Below are 15243 nucleotides of genomic sequence, written 5' to 3' on the forward strand. Positions count from 1 at the left end.
TGTGTGTCCTCCTGCCACAACATGAGGGACAGCCAGTGAAAAGTGCATTGTAATGCCAATAACATTTCCCATTTTGGTTTTGTTTTGGCTTTCATATTCTGTCATGTGGCTTCTCAGTCATGTTGAGACGGGTCTACTACTATTGCTTTAATGTATTGCTATTCTCTTTAATATTGTTGTTGTAGTTGCTGTTAATGGTAATCACATTTACACTACTATTACTGATGCCTTATTGCTGTTGGTCTCACAATTTTTTGTTATATGTATACTTTGACAATGTAAGTAATTTAACTTGCCATATCAATAAGGTCTACTGAATTTAATTGAATTGAGAGAGAAAGAGAGAGAGACAGAAAGAGAAAGGGAGAGAGACGGAGAGACATATATATATATATTTATACACTACTGCTCAAAGGTTTGGGGTCACTTAGAAATGTCCTTTGTTTTTGAAAGAAAAGCACATTTTTTTGTCCATTAAAAAAACATCAAATTGATCAGAAATACAGTGTAGACATTGCTAATGTTGTAAATGACTATTATTGCTGGAAATTGCAGTTTTTTAAAGGAATATCTACATAGGCGTACAGAGGCCCATTATCAGCAACCATCACCCCTGTGATCCAATGGCATGTTGTGTTAGCTAATCCCAGTTTATCACTTTAAAAGGCTAATTGATCAGTAGAAAAACATTTTGCAATTATGTTAGCACAGCTGAAAACTGTTGTCCTGATTAAAGAAGCAATAAAACTGGCCTTCTTTAGACTAGTTGAGTTTCTGGAGCATCAGCATTTGTGGGTTCAATTACAGGCTCAAAATGGCTAGAAACAAAGAACTTTCTTCTAAAACTCGTCAGTCTATTCTTGTTCTGAGAAATGAAGGCTATTCCCTGCGGGAAATTGCCAAGAAACTGAAGATCTTGTACAACGCTGTGTACTACTCCCTTCACAGAAGAGCACAAACCAGAATAGAAAGAGGAGTGGGAGGCCCCGGTGCACAACTGAGCAAGAGGACAAGTACATTAGAGTGTCTAGTTTGAGAAACAGACGCCTCACAAATCCTCAACTGGCAGCTTCATTAAATAGTACCCGCAAAACACCAGTCTCAAGGTCAACAGTGAAGAGGCGACTCCGGGATGCTGGCCTTCTAGGCAGAGTCGCAAAGAAAAAGCCATATCTCAGACTGGCCAATAAAAATAAAAGATTAAGATGGGCATAAGAACACAGACACTGTGAACTCCGCATTTCTAAGTGACCCCAAACTTTTGAATGGTAGTCTCTATATATATATATATATATATATATATACAGAGAGAGAGAGAGAGAGTTTCTGGGGATGTGCATAGATGGCATCACTCCTCTGGTTGGTTTGACTAATGAAAGAGCGTCCTTTATTGAATGAATTATGCATTGTACATGTTAAACACACCCTCATACAGGTAACTGGCAAACTAAAGGAAACACCAACATAGACTGTCTTAATGGGGGCGTTGGGCCACCACGAGCCAGAACAGCTTCAATGTACCTTGACATAGATTCTACAAGTGTCTGGAACTCTATTGTAGGGATGCGACGTCATTCTTCCACGAGAAATTCCATCATTTGGTGTTTTGTTGATGGTGGTGGAAAACGCTGTCTCAGGCGCTGCTCCAGAATCTCCCATAAGTGTTCAATTGGTTTGAGATCTGGTGACTGAGACGGCCGTGGCATACGGTTTACATTGTTTTCATGCTCATCAAACCATTCAGTGACCACTCATGCCCTGTAAATTGGGACAATGTCATCCTATCGGGGCAGCAGGTAGCATAGTGGTTAGAGCGTTGGGCCAGTAATCAAAAGGTTGCTAAATCAAATCCCTGAACTGACAAGGTAAAAATCGGTTGTTGACATGCCCCTAAACAAAGCAGTTAACCCACTGTTCCCCGGTAGGCAGTCATTGTAAATAAGAATTTGTTCTTAACTGACTTGCCTAGTTAAATAAAGGTTAAATGTAAAAATAATTAGTCATGGTAGCCAAAATAATGACCTGCTCAGCAATTTTATACATAAGCAGGATGGGTTGTTCATTGTTTAATTAACTCAGGAACCACATCTCTGTGGAACACCTGCTTTCAATATACTTTGTATCCCTCATTTACTCAAGAGTTTCCTTTATTTTGGCAGTTACCTGTATGTTATACTGTAATGCATACACTCACACATGCATGATGCATGCAGTCTTGCACACGTACATTAGGGGAGGGACACGTTTATTTCTCTCTGTCCCTTGTTATCTCTCACACACACACAAATGCACACACACACACACACACACACACACACACACACACACACACACACACACACACACACACACACACACACACACACACACACACACACACACACACAGGACTTAAGATAGGCGACAGAGATGAAAGGTGCCTGTAGTGATTGATTACTCTATCTTGCCACTCCTTCAATCCCACAGATACTGTATAAGTACTCTGTAGTTTTACCATACACAGGGGCACTGAGTGGTCCCATGGGAAAAACAGAGCCCATTCTACCTCCTATACTTATCCTCTGACAGAAGCTCTTTTTGACTACTCTCCCTCCTCTTCTCCCCTTTCCACCCCTGCCCCTGTTTACCCCAGCAGAAACTCCTCACCTGGCTCAAGTGATTGGATTGTTGAAGTGTTAACCTCCGGTATGTTGAGAGCAGGATTTTCCCTGCCCCCCAAAAATCCTACACAAAACCTATCCACCAAGCAATGCCCGAAGCCCCGCCCTTCCTCCAGCCCTATCACGGCACAGATCAACGCATCACCTGCCATTGCGCAAAAAGCCAAAGGTAACCCTGGAAACCAGAAATGTGGTTGGTCAATTATTCATTTGATCAGGGAAGTGGAATTCATAAGGCCTGTAGACAGACAGACACGCCTGGCACGGTCAGTGAGACACACCCCTGTAGCACGCCGTTCAACCATGTGATTTGTAAGGGAGGGTGAAGAGGTGACATGTTGCGCTAAGACCTCATAGTAACTAAATATTCACCCTTATCAACAACCCCGCAACCCTCTAAACATGAAGTAATCCAGGGAATGTCACGCCCTCATGTACAATCAGTACATCTACACGTCAATTCAAGAGCAGGAATGCAGTGGAAGTAAACACTGTAACCATTGATAATGTCTGGAACACCCCCAATGAACAGGTGTGTGATTCAGAACTACAGAAGTGCATCGTGGCAACCTAAACAAACATAGCAACGGAAAAAACATGTGTAAATTGTAAACTGTCAACTTGGGATGTTTTACAGCTTGGAGAGAGAGAGCCAAGAAAGGCCAAAACATACTAACCCAAAAATGGCCCTGGTACAACTGGAACCCAAATCACAGCTTGAGAGAGGGGTAATCAACATGACAAAACAAAGATGCCTTGCCAAATGGGCCGAGAAACGGGAACAACCACTGGGGAACAACGTGTGTGAAAGATGATACCGAAACGGGTTTAACTGTGGCGTGGGACAGGGTTCAGAACACTCTCACAGGGAGTGAGAACAAATATGTTTCTGATCATTCCCCTGCTCCTCTGATGGATCTTCAGGACAAGACGCTCTTCTGAAGATTGCCCCCACACCTCTTGTCTTGTGTAAAAAATGGATAATACACACACACACACACACACAATCCCAACCCATCCCTATGTTTCTTCCTTCCTTCCATTTCCTTTTTGTCTCCCCACCCGCCACCTCCAGGAAGTATTCAAAATGATTCATCCAAACTTTTACAATCCCGTATTATTCCACTGATGACAACAGATCCACCTGTTTTCAGCCACAAAGACGTAAGCAGTCTCCCTGGACTCTGTTGGTCGTCATAGAATGGACTACAGAGACAAGCCTGCTGTTGCAATTCATCATCACATGACAAAGAGGCAGAGGCAGTAAGAGCTGCGCTGTGGAAGGTCACACCGCAGAGGGCTCTGACAAAGCACGGCCGCGGACTGTCTCGTTACACGAACGACGACGTTTGTTCCCGACAACCTTGAAGAGTGAAAGAATGAATCCAAAGAGAGACGGTCAAAATGGGCTGTTGTTAGCTTTGTGTTCGTAGGCTCATGAACATCACTGAGCACGCATATAACGTTCTCTCTGGGGGAAGAAGAGAACACAAAGAAAAATACAAAAGGAATGAAAGACAGGAAGAGCGCTGGGGGACGGGACAGGATGAGCAGGACGCTGCGGTTTAAGCCACGGCCTTTTAGAACCCCCCCACCCACCCATCTCGCACACCTCCTCTGTCCACCCCTCCCTTTCTCATCCACTGTCTGTAAGAGTTCTGGGCAGGGGTGCAGAGGATGGGAGATGCTGAACAGCTCAGAGACGATTGCTTTTTGGGGTATAAAAGCAGTTATAAGGACTCTAAATTCCTGAACAGTATTATCTAATACTTTCGAAAACTGCCCTACAGGTAACCCATTGGGAACCTCAATACAAGGGGCTCCAATGTCTAAAGTACCACAGAATTTATAACACCAGATTCAAACATCACACTTCACAGCCAGGGCTGTAGTCCATGCAGCTGCTACTCTGTGTGGACCTATCTGTATGAACATAGAGGGCCAGGGGGAGGCCCAGGGTCCAAAGAGGAGGGCTCTGGTCTGTGTGAGGCCGGAGAGGGGAAGTAGCAGAACAAACCCACTTCAATGGCTCTTTGTGCTCCTGATAGAAAACACCCAGCAACTCTGTCCCCTTGACTGTCCCCCCTGCCCACGTACAACATTACCAGGACAGAGAAGAGCGCCACTGGCTTCCCCCACACTTTGCTCCTCCATTGTCTCTGACACCCAGTGCTCTGTGATGACCTCACACGACACCCACATGCTGGTGAATTCACCAGTCAGCAGCTACACTGGCCCGAATGTGTTTCATGGGGGCTCATCATAGCAGGACAAAACACAGTCTTTTCTACCCTGCTGGTGCCCAAATGGAAGTTTGTGGTTCTATCGCTTTCTTCGCCCCTCTCTGAATCACTCGCTTCCTTTTTCTACAAATGAGTCCCAAACAGTAGTGCGCAATCAGCCGAGCACAATGATGGTGTCTGTTTGTAGAAATAAGAAGACATTCATAGAGATGGTGTGGTCTGTGTTTTGTGTGAGAGGAGGAAGAGAATGAAAAAGTGTGTAATAATGTGAATCTCGTGGAAGATTGAAAAGGCACCAAAGTTCATCAGGAAGGTAATAATGAGACGATAGTAAAACATGGATTTATATGATGGCTGTCTATCTGCAGAAGAGACATTTTTTCAAAGTCACTAAGTAGCCACTTTACTTTGCAGTGGGTAGCACAGGGCAGACATTGATAGTAAAATAAATCATAAGAATAGGTAGAGACTGCCATCTGGTGGGCATAGATTGCTTTCAATAAATGAATAGGATACCTATGGGTATGGGAATGTGAGAAACATCCAACCCTTTTCAAATTACAACACGAAAGCCTTTGCTGACGTTGTTTTAAAAAGCCTAACATCTACAACCTTTTGTACAAATGCAAATGTATCACCTGTAAGTAGGTGACTTGTAGCTCGTTGTGTAACAACACAGTATTCATTTAGCAAGACAATGCAAGCGTCTGCCAGCTAGGTGCTCAAAAGTGAATTACAGACAGTGGTGCAAAGTGAGAAAGAAACTTCAAACGTGACTGATAGAAGGTATCATAGTCTGACACAAAATATACACCGCAGAAGAGACATTTAGGATAAACTGAATTTACCCTAAAAAGTGTAAGAAGAATAGACCTGCCTAGTCAGGCAACCTCAATTTACAGCTGGGCGGAGCCCTGGGGGAGGGTTCATTTTATGAAGTGACGTATACACCGGATGCGGAAATTTAGCAGCGAACAACAGTAGTTGGGAGCTGCAAAAATGGTGTACGTGGCGAATGGTTAGTGGTTTATTAATATTGTTGCAATGTATGTGTTTATTGTTTCATTAAAGTCGCTAATTAACATACACATCGTAGTAATTCACCTCTGCGAGCTCACTATGTCTTCACCTTTCGCTAGAAATGAGAAATGATGCTAGCTAAGTAGCTAGCATTAGCTACGACAACAAACGGTTACGATAGACAGCAGCTAAATATGGCAGGTTGAAAGTTATTTGAGTCCGTTTTAGCTCTCAATGGGCTGTAGAGTGGAAATTGGATCATTCTATTGAGCCTGGCTATATAGCTAGCTAGTTAGGCTTCTTCTGCGTGTGTCTCTCCAGTCTCCACTATTGATTTGTAGGCATGTAATGTTAGTGAAATATATAAAGCCTCTGTGTTGTTTAATGCTGGGCCTGAAATTAGCACCTGCCAATGCTAGTCACACTGGCTGATGGACCAAGAGGCTAGTTCCAGGTGTTATAGTTTGGATATAATCATCACTAACAAGTGTTCCCTCATCAGGTCAGGTCCTGGACAACAGAAGCCAGTCTCCATGGCGAATGTCGTTCCTCACTGATCTCTTCTGGGGTGCTGTAGAGTTCATTGGCTTGTTGTAAGTCAGCAGTCAACACAGAGGCCTCTGTGCATTCGTATGGCACTAGCAATGCATCTTGCTGTGAAGATTATCATTAGAAAGTCAATAGTAGGCCTTGAATACAGAGATAATCATCTGCTTTGATTTTTTTTCACAGTTTCCAATCCCTGGTCCAGCCAGATCTGACAAAGAAGGGAAACTCTGGCTCATCCTCTGCAGGCTACAGTGATGGCAGAGGGTAAGTCCCTAGGGTCCAAACAGAGAGTTAGTCTACTTCCCATCATGTCAGGCTGACGTGGCAATCTCTAAACACTCCTAGTGCAAGACTAGGGCTTTAATGGTTAAGATGAATGACTTTAGAAATAATTAGTGGCAATATGTAACTTTTTGGGCGACCTGACCAAATTTACATAGAAGAGTAGGTTATAGATCTGTCATTCTACTTGAAAGCTTCTAAGAAGCAGTAGATATGTTCTATGTTCGTTATTTCTATGCTTCCCATTCCTCTATGCTTCCCGTCCACTTCTGTTCTTTGTATTTCACTTTCCGTTTTGTACACTATCTTCAAACAGCTGAAACAACAATATATTTGGTTATGGAATATATACAGTACCAGTCAAAAGTTTGGACACCTACTCATTCAAGGGTTTTTCTTTATTTAAAAAAAAAAAAATACATTGTAGAATAATAGTGAAGACATCAAAACTATGAAATAACACATATGGAATCATGTAGTAACCAAAGAAGTGTTAAACAAATCAAAATGTATTTTATATTTTTCAAAGTAGCCACCCTTTGCCTTGATGGCAGCTTTGCACACTCTTGGCATTCTCTCAACCAGCTTCATGAGGAATGCTTTTCCAACAGTCTTGAAGGAGTTCATTCCCACATGCTGAGCATTCCCACATGCTGAGCACCAAACCATCTCAATTGGGTTGAGGTTGGGTGATTGTGCACTCCATCACTCTCCTTCTTGGTCAAATAGCCCTTACACAGCCTGGAGGTGTGTTTTGGGTCATTGCCCTGTTGAAAAACAAATGATAGTCCCACTAAGCGCAATCCAGAAGGGATGGGCGTATCGCTGCAGAATGCTGTGGTAGCCATGCTGGTTAAGTGTGCCTTGAATTCTAAATAAATCAGTGTCACCGGCACACCATCACACCTCCATGCTTAAGGGTGGGAACCACTCATGCGGAGATCATGCGTTCACCTACTCTGCGTCTCACAAAGACACGGCGATTGGAAACAAATCTCACATTTGGACTCATCAGACAAATGGACAGATTTCCACCGGTCTAATGTCCGTTGTTCGTGTTTCTTGGCCCAAGCAAGTCTCTTCTTATTGGTGTCCGTTAGTAGGGGTTTCTTTGCAGCAATTCCACCATGAAGGCCTGATTCATGCAGTCTCAACTGAACAGTTGATGTTGAGATTAGAGGTCGACCGATTATGATTTTTCACCACCGATACCGATTATTGGAGGACCAAAAAAGCCGATAACGATTAATCGGCCGATTTAAAAATAAATCAAAAAAATCAAAAAAAATCAAAAAAAATATATATATATATATTCATAATTATTATTATTATTTAAAAAAAAATATATATATATATATATTCTATTTATTGATTTATTTGTAATAATGACAATTACAACAATACTGAATGAACACTTATTTTAACTTAATATAATACATCAATAAAATCAATTTAGCCTCAAATAAATAATGAAACATGTTCAATTTGGTTTAAATAATGCAAAAACAAAGTGTTGGAGAAGAAAGTAAAAGTGCAATATGTGCTATGTAAGAAAGCTAACGTTTAAGTTCCTTGCTCAGAAAATGAGAACATATGAAAGCTGGTGGTTCCTTTTAACATGAGTCTTCAATATTCCCAGGTAAGATGTTTTAGGTTATAGTTATTATAGGAATTATAGGACTACTTCCCTCTATACAATTTGTATTTCATTAACCTTTGACTATTGGATGTCCTTATAGGCACTTTAGTATTGCCAGTGTAACAAGTATAGCTTCCGTCCCTCTCCTCGCTCCTCCCTGGGCTCGAACCAGGAACACAACGACAACAGCCACCCTCGAAGCAGCGTTACCAATGCAGAGCAAGGGAAACAACCACAGGCTCAGAGCGAGTGACGTTTGAAACGCTATTAGCGCGTGCTAACTAGCCAGCTATTTCACTTCGGTTACACCAGCCTCATCTCGGGAGTTGATAGGCTTGAAGTCATAAACAGCGCAATGCTTGACGCACAACGAAGAGCTGCTGGCAAAACGCACGAAAGTGCTGTTTGAATGAATGTTTACATGCCTGCTTCTGCCTACCACCGCTCAGTCAGATGCTTGTATGCTCAGTCATATTATATGCAACGCAGGACACGCTAGAAAATATCTAGTAATATCATCAACCATGTTTAGTTAACTAGTGATTATGATTGATTGATTGTTTTTATAAGATAAGTTTAATGCTAGCTAGCACCTTACCTTGGCTTACTGCATTCGCGTAACAGGCAGTCTCCTTGTGGAGTGCAACGAGAAAGAGGCAGGTCGTTATTGTGTTGGACTAGTTAACTGTAAGGTTGCAAGATTGGATCCCCCGAGCTGACAAGGTGAAAATCTGTCGTTCTACCCCTGAACGAGGCAGTTAACCCACGGTTCCTAGGCCGTCATTGAAAATAAGAATGTGTTCTTAACTGACTTGCCTAGTTAAATAAAGGTGTAAAAAAAGATATATATATATCGGCAAAATCGGTGTCCAAAATTACCGATTTCCGATTGTTATGAAAACTTGAAATTGGCCCTAATTAATCGGCCATTCCGATTAATCGGTCGACCTCTAGTTGAGATGTGTCTGTTACTTGAACTCCGTAAAGCATTTATTTGGGCTGCAATTTCTGAGGCTGGTAACTCTAATGAACTTGCTGAGCCCCTCTGCAGCAGAGGTAACTTCTGGGTCTTCCTTTCCTGTGGCGGTCCTCATGAGAGCCAGTTTCATCATGGCGCTTGATGGTTTTTGCGACTGCACTTGAAGAAACATTCAAAGTTCTTGACATTTTCCGGACTGACTGGCCTTCATGTCTTAAAGTAGTAATGATGGACTGTTGTCTCTTTGCTTATTTGAGCTGTTCTTGCCATAATATGGACTTGGTCTTTTACCAAATAGGGCTATCTTCTGTATACCACCCATACCATGTCAAAACACAACTGATTGGCTCAAATGCATTAGGAAGGAAAGAAATTCCACAAATGAACCTTTAACAAGGCACACCTGTTAATTGAAACACATTCCAGGTGACTACCTCATGAAGCTGGTTGAGGGAATGCCAAGAGTGTGCAAAGCTGGCAAAGGGTGGCTACTTTGAAAAATCTCATATGTAATATAATTTTTGATTTGTTTTACACTTTTTTTTTTGGTTACTACATGAATCCAAATGTATTATTTCATAGTTTGTCTTCACTATTATTGTACAATGTAGAAATTAGTCAAAATAAAGACCCTTGATTGAGTAGGTGTGTCAACATCTGACTGGTACTGTACTTCACAGCGGTTTAGATGGTACAATGATTCTCTACACTATAGAAGCTTATTTTGTCACTTACACTGAAATTAGGCGCACTATTAGAGTTCTAGCAACCAGGTCTGAATACAATCTTATAGTTGCACTTATAGTGCAACTATAAGATTGTCATGTTGATGCAGAGTAAGGGTTGACTGATTTCATTATGACAGTGGACAAGTTTTCCGGTGTTATTACATTCCCATGGCGGTCTTCTCTCTTCCACCAGCCCCCCTGGACCCCCTGGTGGCCGGAGGCGGATGGGGAGGATAAACCACGGTGGGGGGCCCAGCGCCCCTCCCATGGGGGGAGGAGGATGAGGAAGGTGAGGGAGATATGGTGATACCGGCCACAGTTATCATAAAGGTGTCCGCATGCTTCCCAGTCGGAAGAGTTTGTGCATTTGGAAAGTATTCAGACCCCTTGACTTTTTCTACGTTACGTTACAGCCTTATTCTAAAATGGATTAAATATACAATGTTCCTCATCGATCTAAACACAATACACCATAATGACGAAGCGAAAACGGGTTTAGACATTTTTGCTAATTTATTTCAAATAAAAACAGATACCTATGTTATGAGACTCAAAATTTAGCTCAGTTGCATCCTGTTTCCATTGATTATCATTGAGATGTCTACAACTTGATTGGAGTACACCTGTGGTAAATTCAATTGATTGGACATATATTTGGAAAGGCACACACCTGTCTATATATGGTCCCACAATTGACAGTGCATGTCATAGCAAAAACCAAGCCATGAGGTCGAAGGAATTGTCTGAGAGCTCCGAGACAGGATTGTGTCGAGGCAAAGATCTGGGGAAGGGTACGAAAACATTTCTGCAGCGTTAAAGGTCCCCAAGAACACAGTGGCCTCCATCATTCTTAAATGGAAGATCTTTGGAACCACCAAGACTCTTCCTAGAGCTGGCCGCTAGGCCAAACTGAGCAATTGGGGGAGAAGGGCCTTGGTCAAGGAAGTGACCAAGAACCCAATGGACACTATGACAGAGCACCAAAGTTTCTCTGTGGAGATGGGAGAACCTTCCAGAAGAACAACCATCTCTGTAGCACTCCACCAATCAGACCTTTATGGTAGAGTGGCCAGACGGAAGCCACTCCTCAGTTAAAGGCACATGACAGCCTGCTTTGAATTTGCCAAAAGGCACCTAAAGAATCAGACTTTGAGAAACAAGATTCTCTGGTCTGATGAAACCAGATTGAACCAGACAGGACAACGACCCTAAGCACACAGCCAAGACCACACAGGAGTGGCTTCGAGACAAATCTCTGAATGTCATTGAGTGGCCAAGCCAGAGCCTGTACTTGAATCTGATCGAATATCTCTGGCGAGACATGAAAATATATGTGCAGCAACACTCCCCATCCAACTCACAGAGCTTGAGACGATCTGCAGAGAAGAATGGGAGAAACTCCCCAAATACAGGTGTGCTAAGCTTGTAGAGTCATACCGAAGAAGAAACAAGGCTGTAATCGCTGCCAAAGGTACTGAGTAAAGGGTCTGAATATTTATGTAAATGTGATATTTCTGTTATAGTTTTTTTATAAATCTGCAGCAATTTATAACCTGTTTTTGCTATGTCATTATGGGGTATTGTGTGTTGATTGATGAGGAACAAAAACAGTTTAATTCATTTTAGAATAAGGCTGTAATGTAACAAAATGTGGAGAAAGTCAAGGGGTCTGAATACTTTCCGAATGCACTGTATATTATGACGCCATTTTGTGAAGTTTTTGTTCATTTGGGACTCTGGTAAGGGTTTTTCGGCTGTTCGGGGGCACTCTTTTTTTGAGGCAACGCCCCTTCGGCGGTGATAGGTCAAGTCTTTGTTGTCATTCAACGAGAGACTTGTTTTCATGCACATTTTAAATTGAGAGACACTGCACCAAACATCTTTGTTTTATGTAAAATTGCGCGACTAATATTCCCTACGCAAGAACCTCAAAATGAATGACCAAAAGTATATGGACACCTGCTTGTCAAACATCTCATTCCAAAATCATGGGCATTCATATATGGAGTTGGTCCCCCCCCTTTGCTGCTAAAACAGACTCCACTCTTCTGGGAAGGCTTTCCACTAGATGTTGGAACATTGCTGCAGGGACTTTCAGCCACAAGCATTAGTGAGGTTGGGCGATTAGGCCTAGCTCGCAGTCGGCGTTCCAATTCATCCCAAAGGTCTTCGATGGAGTTGAGGTCAGGGCTCTGTGCAGGCCAGTCAAGTTCTTCCACACCAATCTCGACAACAATTTTGTATTGACGCTTTGTCGCTTTGTGACATGGGCATTGTCTTGCAGAAACAGGAAATGCCCCTCCCCCCTAAACTGTTGCCACAAAGTTGGAAGCACACAACTGTCTGCAATGTCAGTGTATGCTGTAGCATTAAGATTTCACTTTACTGGAACTAAGGGGCCTAGCCCGACCCATGAAAATGAGTCCTAGACCATTATTCCTCCACTATGCAGTGGGGCAGGTAGCTTTCTGGTATCCGCCAAACCCAGATTAGTCCGTTGAACTGCCAGATGGTGAAGCGTGATTCAACACTCCAGAGAAGGCGTTTCCACTGCTCCACAGTCTGTCTGTACTGGGTCTGAAGTTCAAATGTATGCAGAATATACAGTGATATATGTGCATGCAATGAACAAACAAGCTGCACAAGAGCTCAATCTAATGGTCCATGTTACAAAGTGGCTCACTGTCTCATTGTTTGCATCTAAATGTGAAATAAAACTGTCTGCATGTTCTTCAGAGGGCAACTGATGCTACTGAGCCAGATGTCTATATGTGAGGAGAAGCTCCAGGTGGTATCTGATTTTAAGTACACTGGCATCATAGTTGATTCTGACCTCTTTTTAAAAAGCAGGTGAAAAAGGTAACTAAAATAACCAAGTCAACAGAGCTCATTTCCCGATTCACACAATTGTTCGACTACAAAGGTAGCAAAACTGTACAAATCTATGATACTCCCCCACTTAACATACTGCTTGTCTAGTTGGGCCCAGGCTTGCTGTACAACATTAAAACCCATTCAGTCTGTCCACAAACAGACTCAAGTGCTTGATAGAAAGCACAATAGCCATCATCACTGTTACATCCTCAGAAAGCATGAGCTCCTGAGTTGGGAAAATCTTGTGCAATACACCGACGCATGTCTTGTATTCAAGATCCCAAATGGCCTGGCTCCCCCTCCACTTAGTACTTTTGCTGCAACGGGCAATTTTTTTTAATGTGCTTCAGCACTCGGCGGTTCCATTTCTGTGAGCTTGTGTGGCCTACCACTTCACGGCTGAGCCGTTGGTGCTCCTGGATGATTCCACTTCACAATAACAGTTGATTTGACTAACACACTTGTTGGAAAGGTGGCATCCTATGACGGTGCCACGTTGAAAGTAACTCAGCTCTTCAGTAAGCCCATTCTACTGCCAATGTTTGTCAATGGAGATTGCATGTCTGGTGAAGATCTGCCTTACAACAGGCCTACAAGCCCTCAGTCCAGCCTCTCTCAGCCTATTGCGGACAGTCTGAGCACTGATGGAGGGATTGTGCGTTCCTGGTTTAACTCGGGCAGTTGTTGCCATCCTGTACCTGTCCCGCAGGTGTGATGTTCGGATGTACCGATCCTGTGCAGGTGTTGTTACACGTGGTTTGCCACTGCGAGGACGATCAGCTGTTCGTCCTGTCTCCCTGTAGCGCTGTCTTAGGCGTCTCACAGTACGGACAATGCAATTTATTGCCCTGGCCACATCTGCAGTCGTCACGCCTCCTTGCAGCATGCCTATGGCACGTTCATGCAGATGAGCAGGTACACCGGGCATCTTTCTTTTGGTGTTTTTCAGAGTCAGTAGAAAGGCCTCTTTTTAGTGTTTTAAGTTTTCATAACTGTGACCTTAATTGCCTGCCGTCTGTAAGCTGTTAGTGTCTTAACAACCGTTCCACAGGTGCATGTTCATTAATTGTTTATGGTTCATTGAACACGCATGGGAAACAGTGTTTAAACCCTTTACAATGAAGATCTGTGAAGTTATTTGGATTTTTATGAATTATCTTTGAAAGACAGGGTCCTGAGTTTATAATGCATCACAGAAGAATTCTGACTATTTTGAGGAAGCGTCTCAAAATGGACTAACAGTACTATTGCCGCTTTTCTATTTTTCAAGAGAATGTCTTTTAAGCCATAAGACTCCTGAACAGCTAATCAAAGGGCTACTCAGACCCCTCTTTTACACTGCTGCTACTCTCTATTTAGTATCTATTCATAGTCACTTTAACTCTACCTACATGTACACTAAAGTTTGGGGTCACTTAGAAATGTCCTTTTTGGTTTTTAGAAAGAAAAGCACCTTTTGGTCGATTTTTAAAATAGCATCAAGTTGATCAGAAATACAGTGTAGACATTGTTAATGTTGTAAATAACTATTGTAGCTGGTAATGTATTTCTGTGAATGTGTGGTAGTGTAGAACATAACTACATTGTTTCGTCTTCCCTGTTCCTCTCCATAGGTAAACGCCTACACATTTTTGTGTAGGCGTGGGTTGTGGCACACCGGCTGCAGACATGTAGCCTAATTTAGGCTGCAATGACGTGCATGTGTGCCAGCCCCCATCCTCTACAGCTGCCTCTGCTCACCACAGACTCCTGACGCTGCTCTGGGAATTCCTACACGTAGGGGCCAGGGCGGCCGATACGGCAGCTTCCTGTTTCTGTCCCCTCTTCTTGTCCCGTTGTGAATCATATCACATCCCTCTCCGAAGCTGTAATACTTTTTTGTATCCCACTGTTAAATAAAGTCCTGTGCTGTGTACCTGTGTACTTCCTAAGAATGTTGAGAGCAATGATATGTTGAAATGTGATTTACTAGGGGCATGATAAATATAGGTTCACAGTTTAGCTTCCTTCACAAGTCCTTACCGGTACCCAATCTCGGATCCGCTGCCTCGCAAACACACGTGACCACCCGCTTGACGTCTTAGCTAATTGCACTTTAGGAAAGGTACCACAGGTGATATCATTTTACCAAGTTAAAAATGCCTCCTATCTAAAAATGTATTGGCACCTACATATGCTCTGTAAAAAATAAAAGTGAAAACAGTAAAAATCCTCTTTTCCAGAAATAAATATAGCTTTCATTTAAAATAAACACCCACACAAATACCAA

General features: G+C 42.7%; 1 protein-coding gene across 1 annotated transcript; it reads left to right on the forward strand.

Moving 5' to 3' along the window:
• The first annotated feature begins 5784 nt into the window (after window positions 1-5784).
• selenok (selenoprotein K) lies at window positions 5785-14887 on the forward strand. The gene is made up of 5 exons (XM_071371394.1): window positions 5785-5921; window positions 6426-6516; window positions 6656-6736; window positions 10294-10389; window positions 14588-14887. Exons 1-5 carry the CDS (start codon window positions 5903-5905, stop codon window positions 14589-14591), a joined length of 291 nt encoding a protein of 96 aa, XP_071227495.1. The 5' UTR covers window positions 5785-5902; the 3' UTR covers window positions 14592-14887.
• The last annotated feature ends 356 nt before the right edge of the window (window positions 14888-15243 follow it).

The sequence above is a fragment of the Salvelinus alpinus genome, chromosome 28 (genome assembly GCF_045679555.1).
Source record: "Salvelinus alpinus chromosome 28, SLU_Salpinus.1, whole genome shotgun sequence".
Classification (NCBI taxonomy): Eukaryota; Metazoa; Chordata; class Actinopteri; order Salmoniformes; family Salmonidae; genus Salvelinus; species Salvelinus alpinus.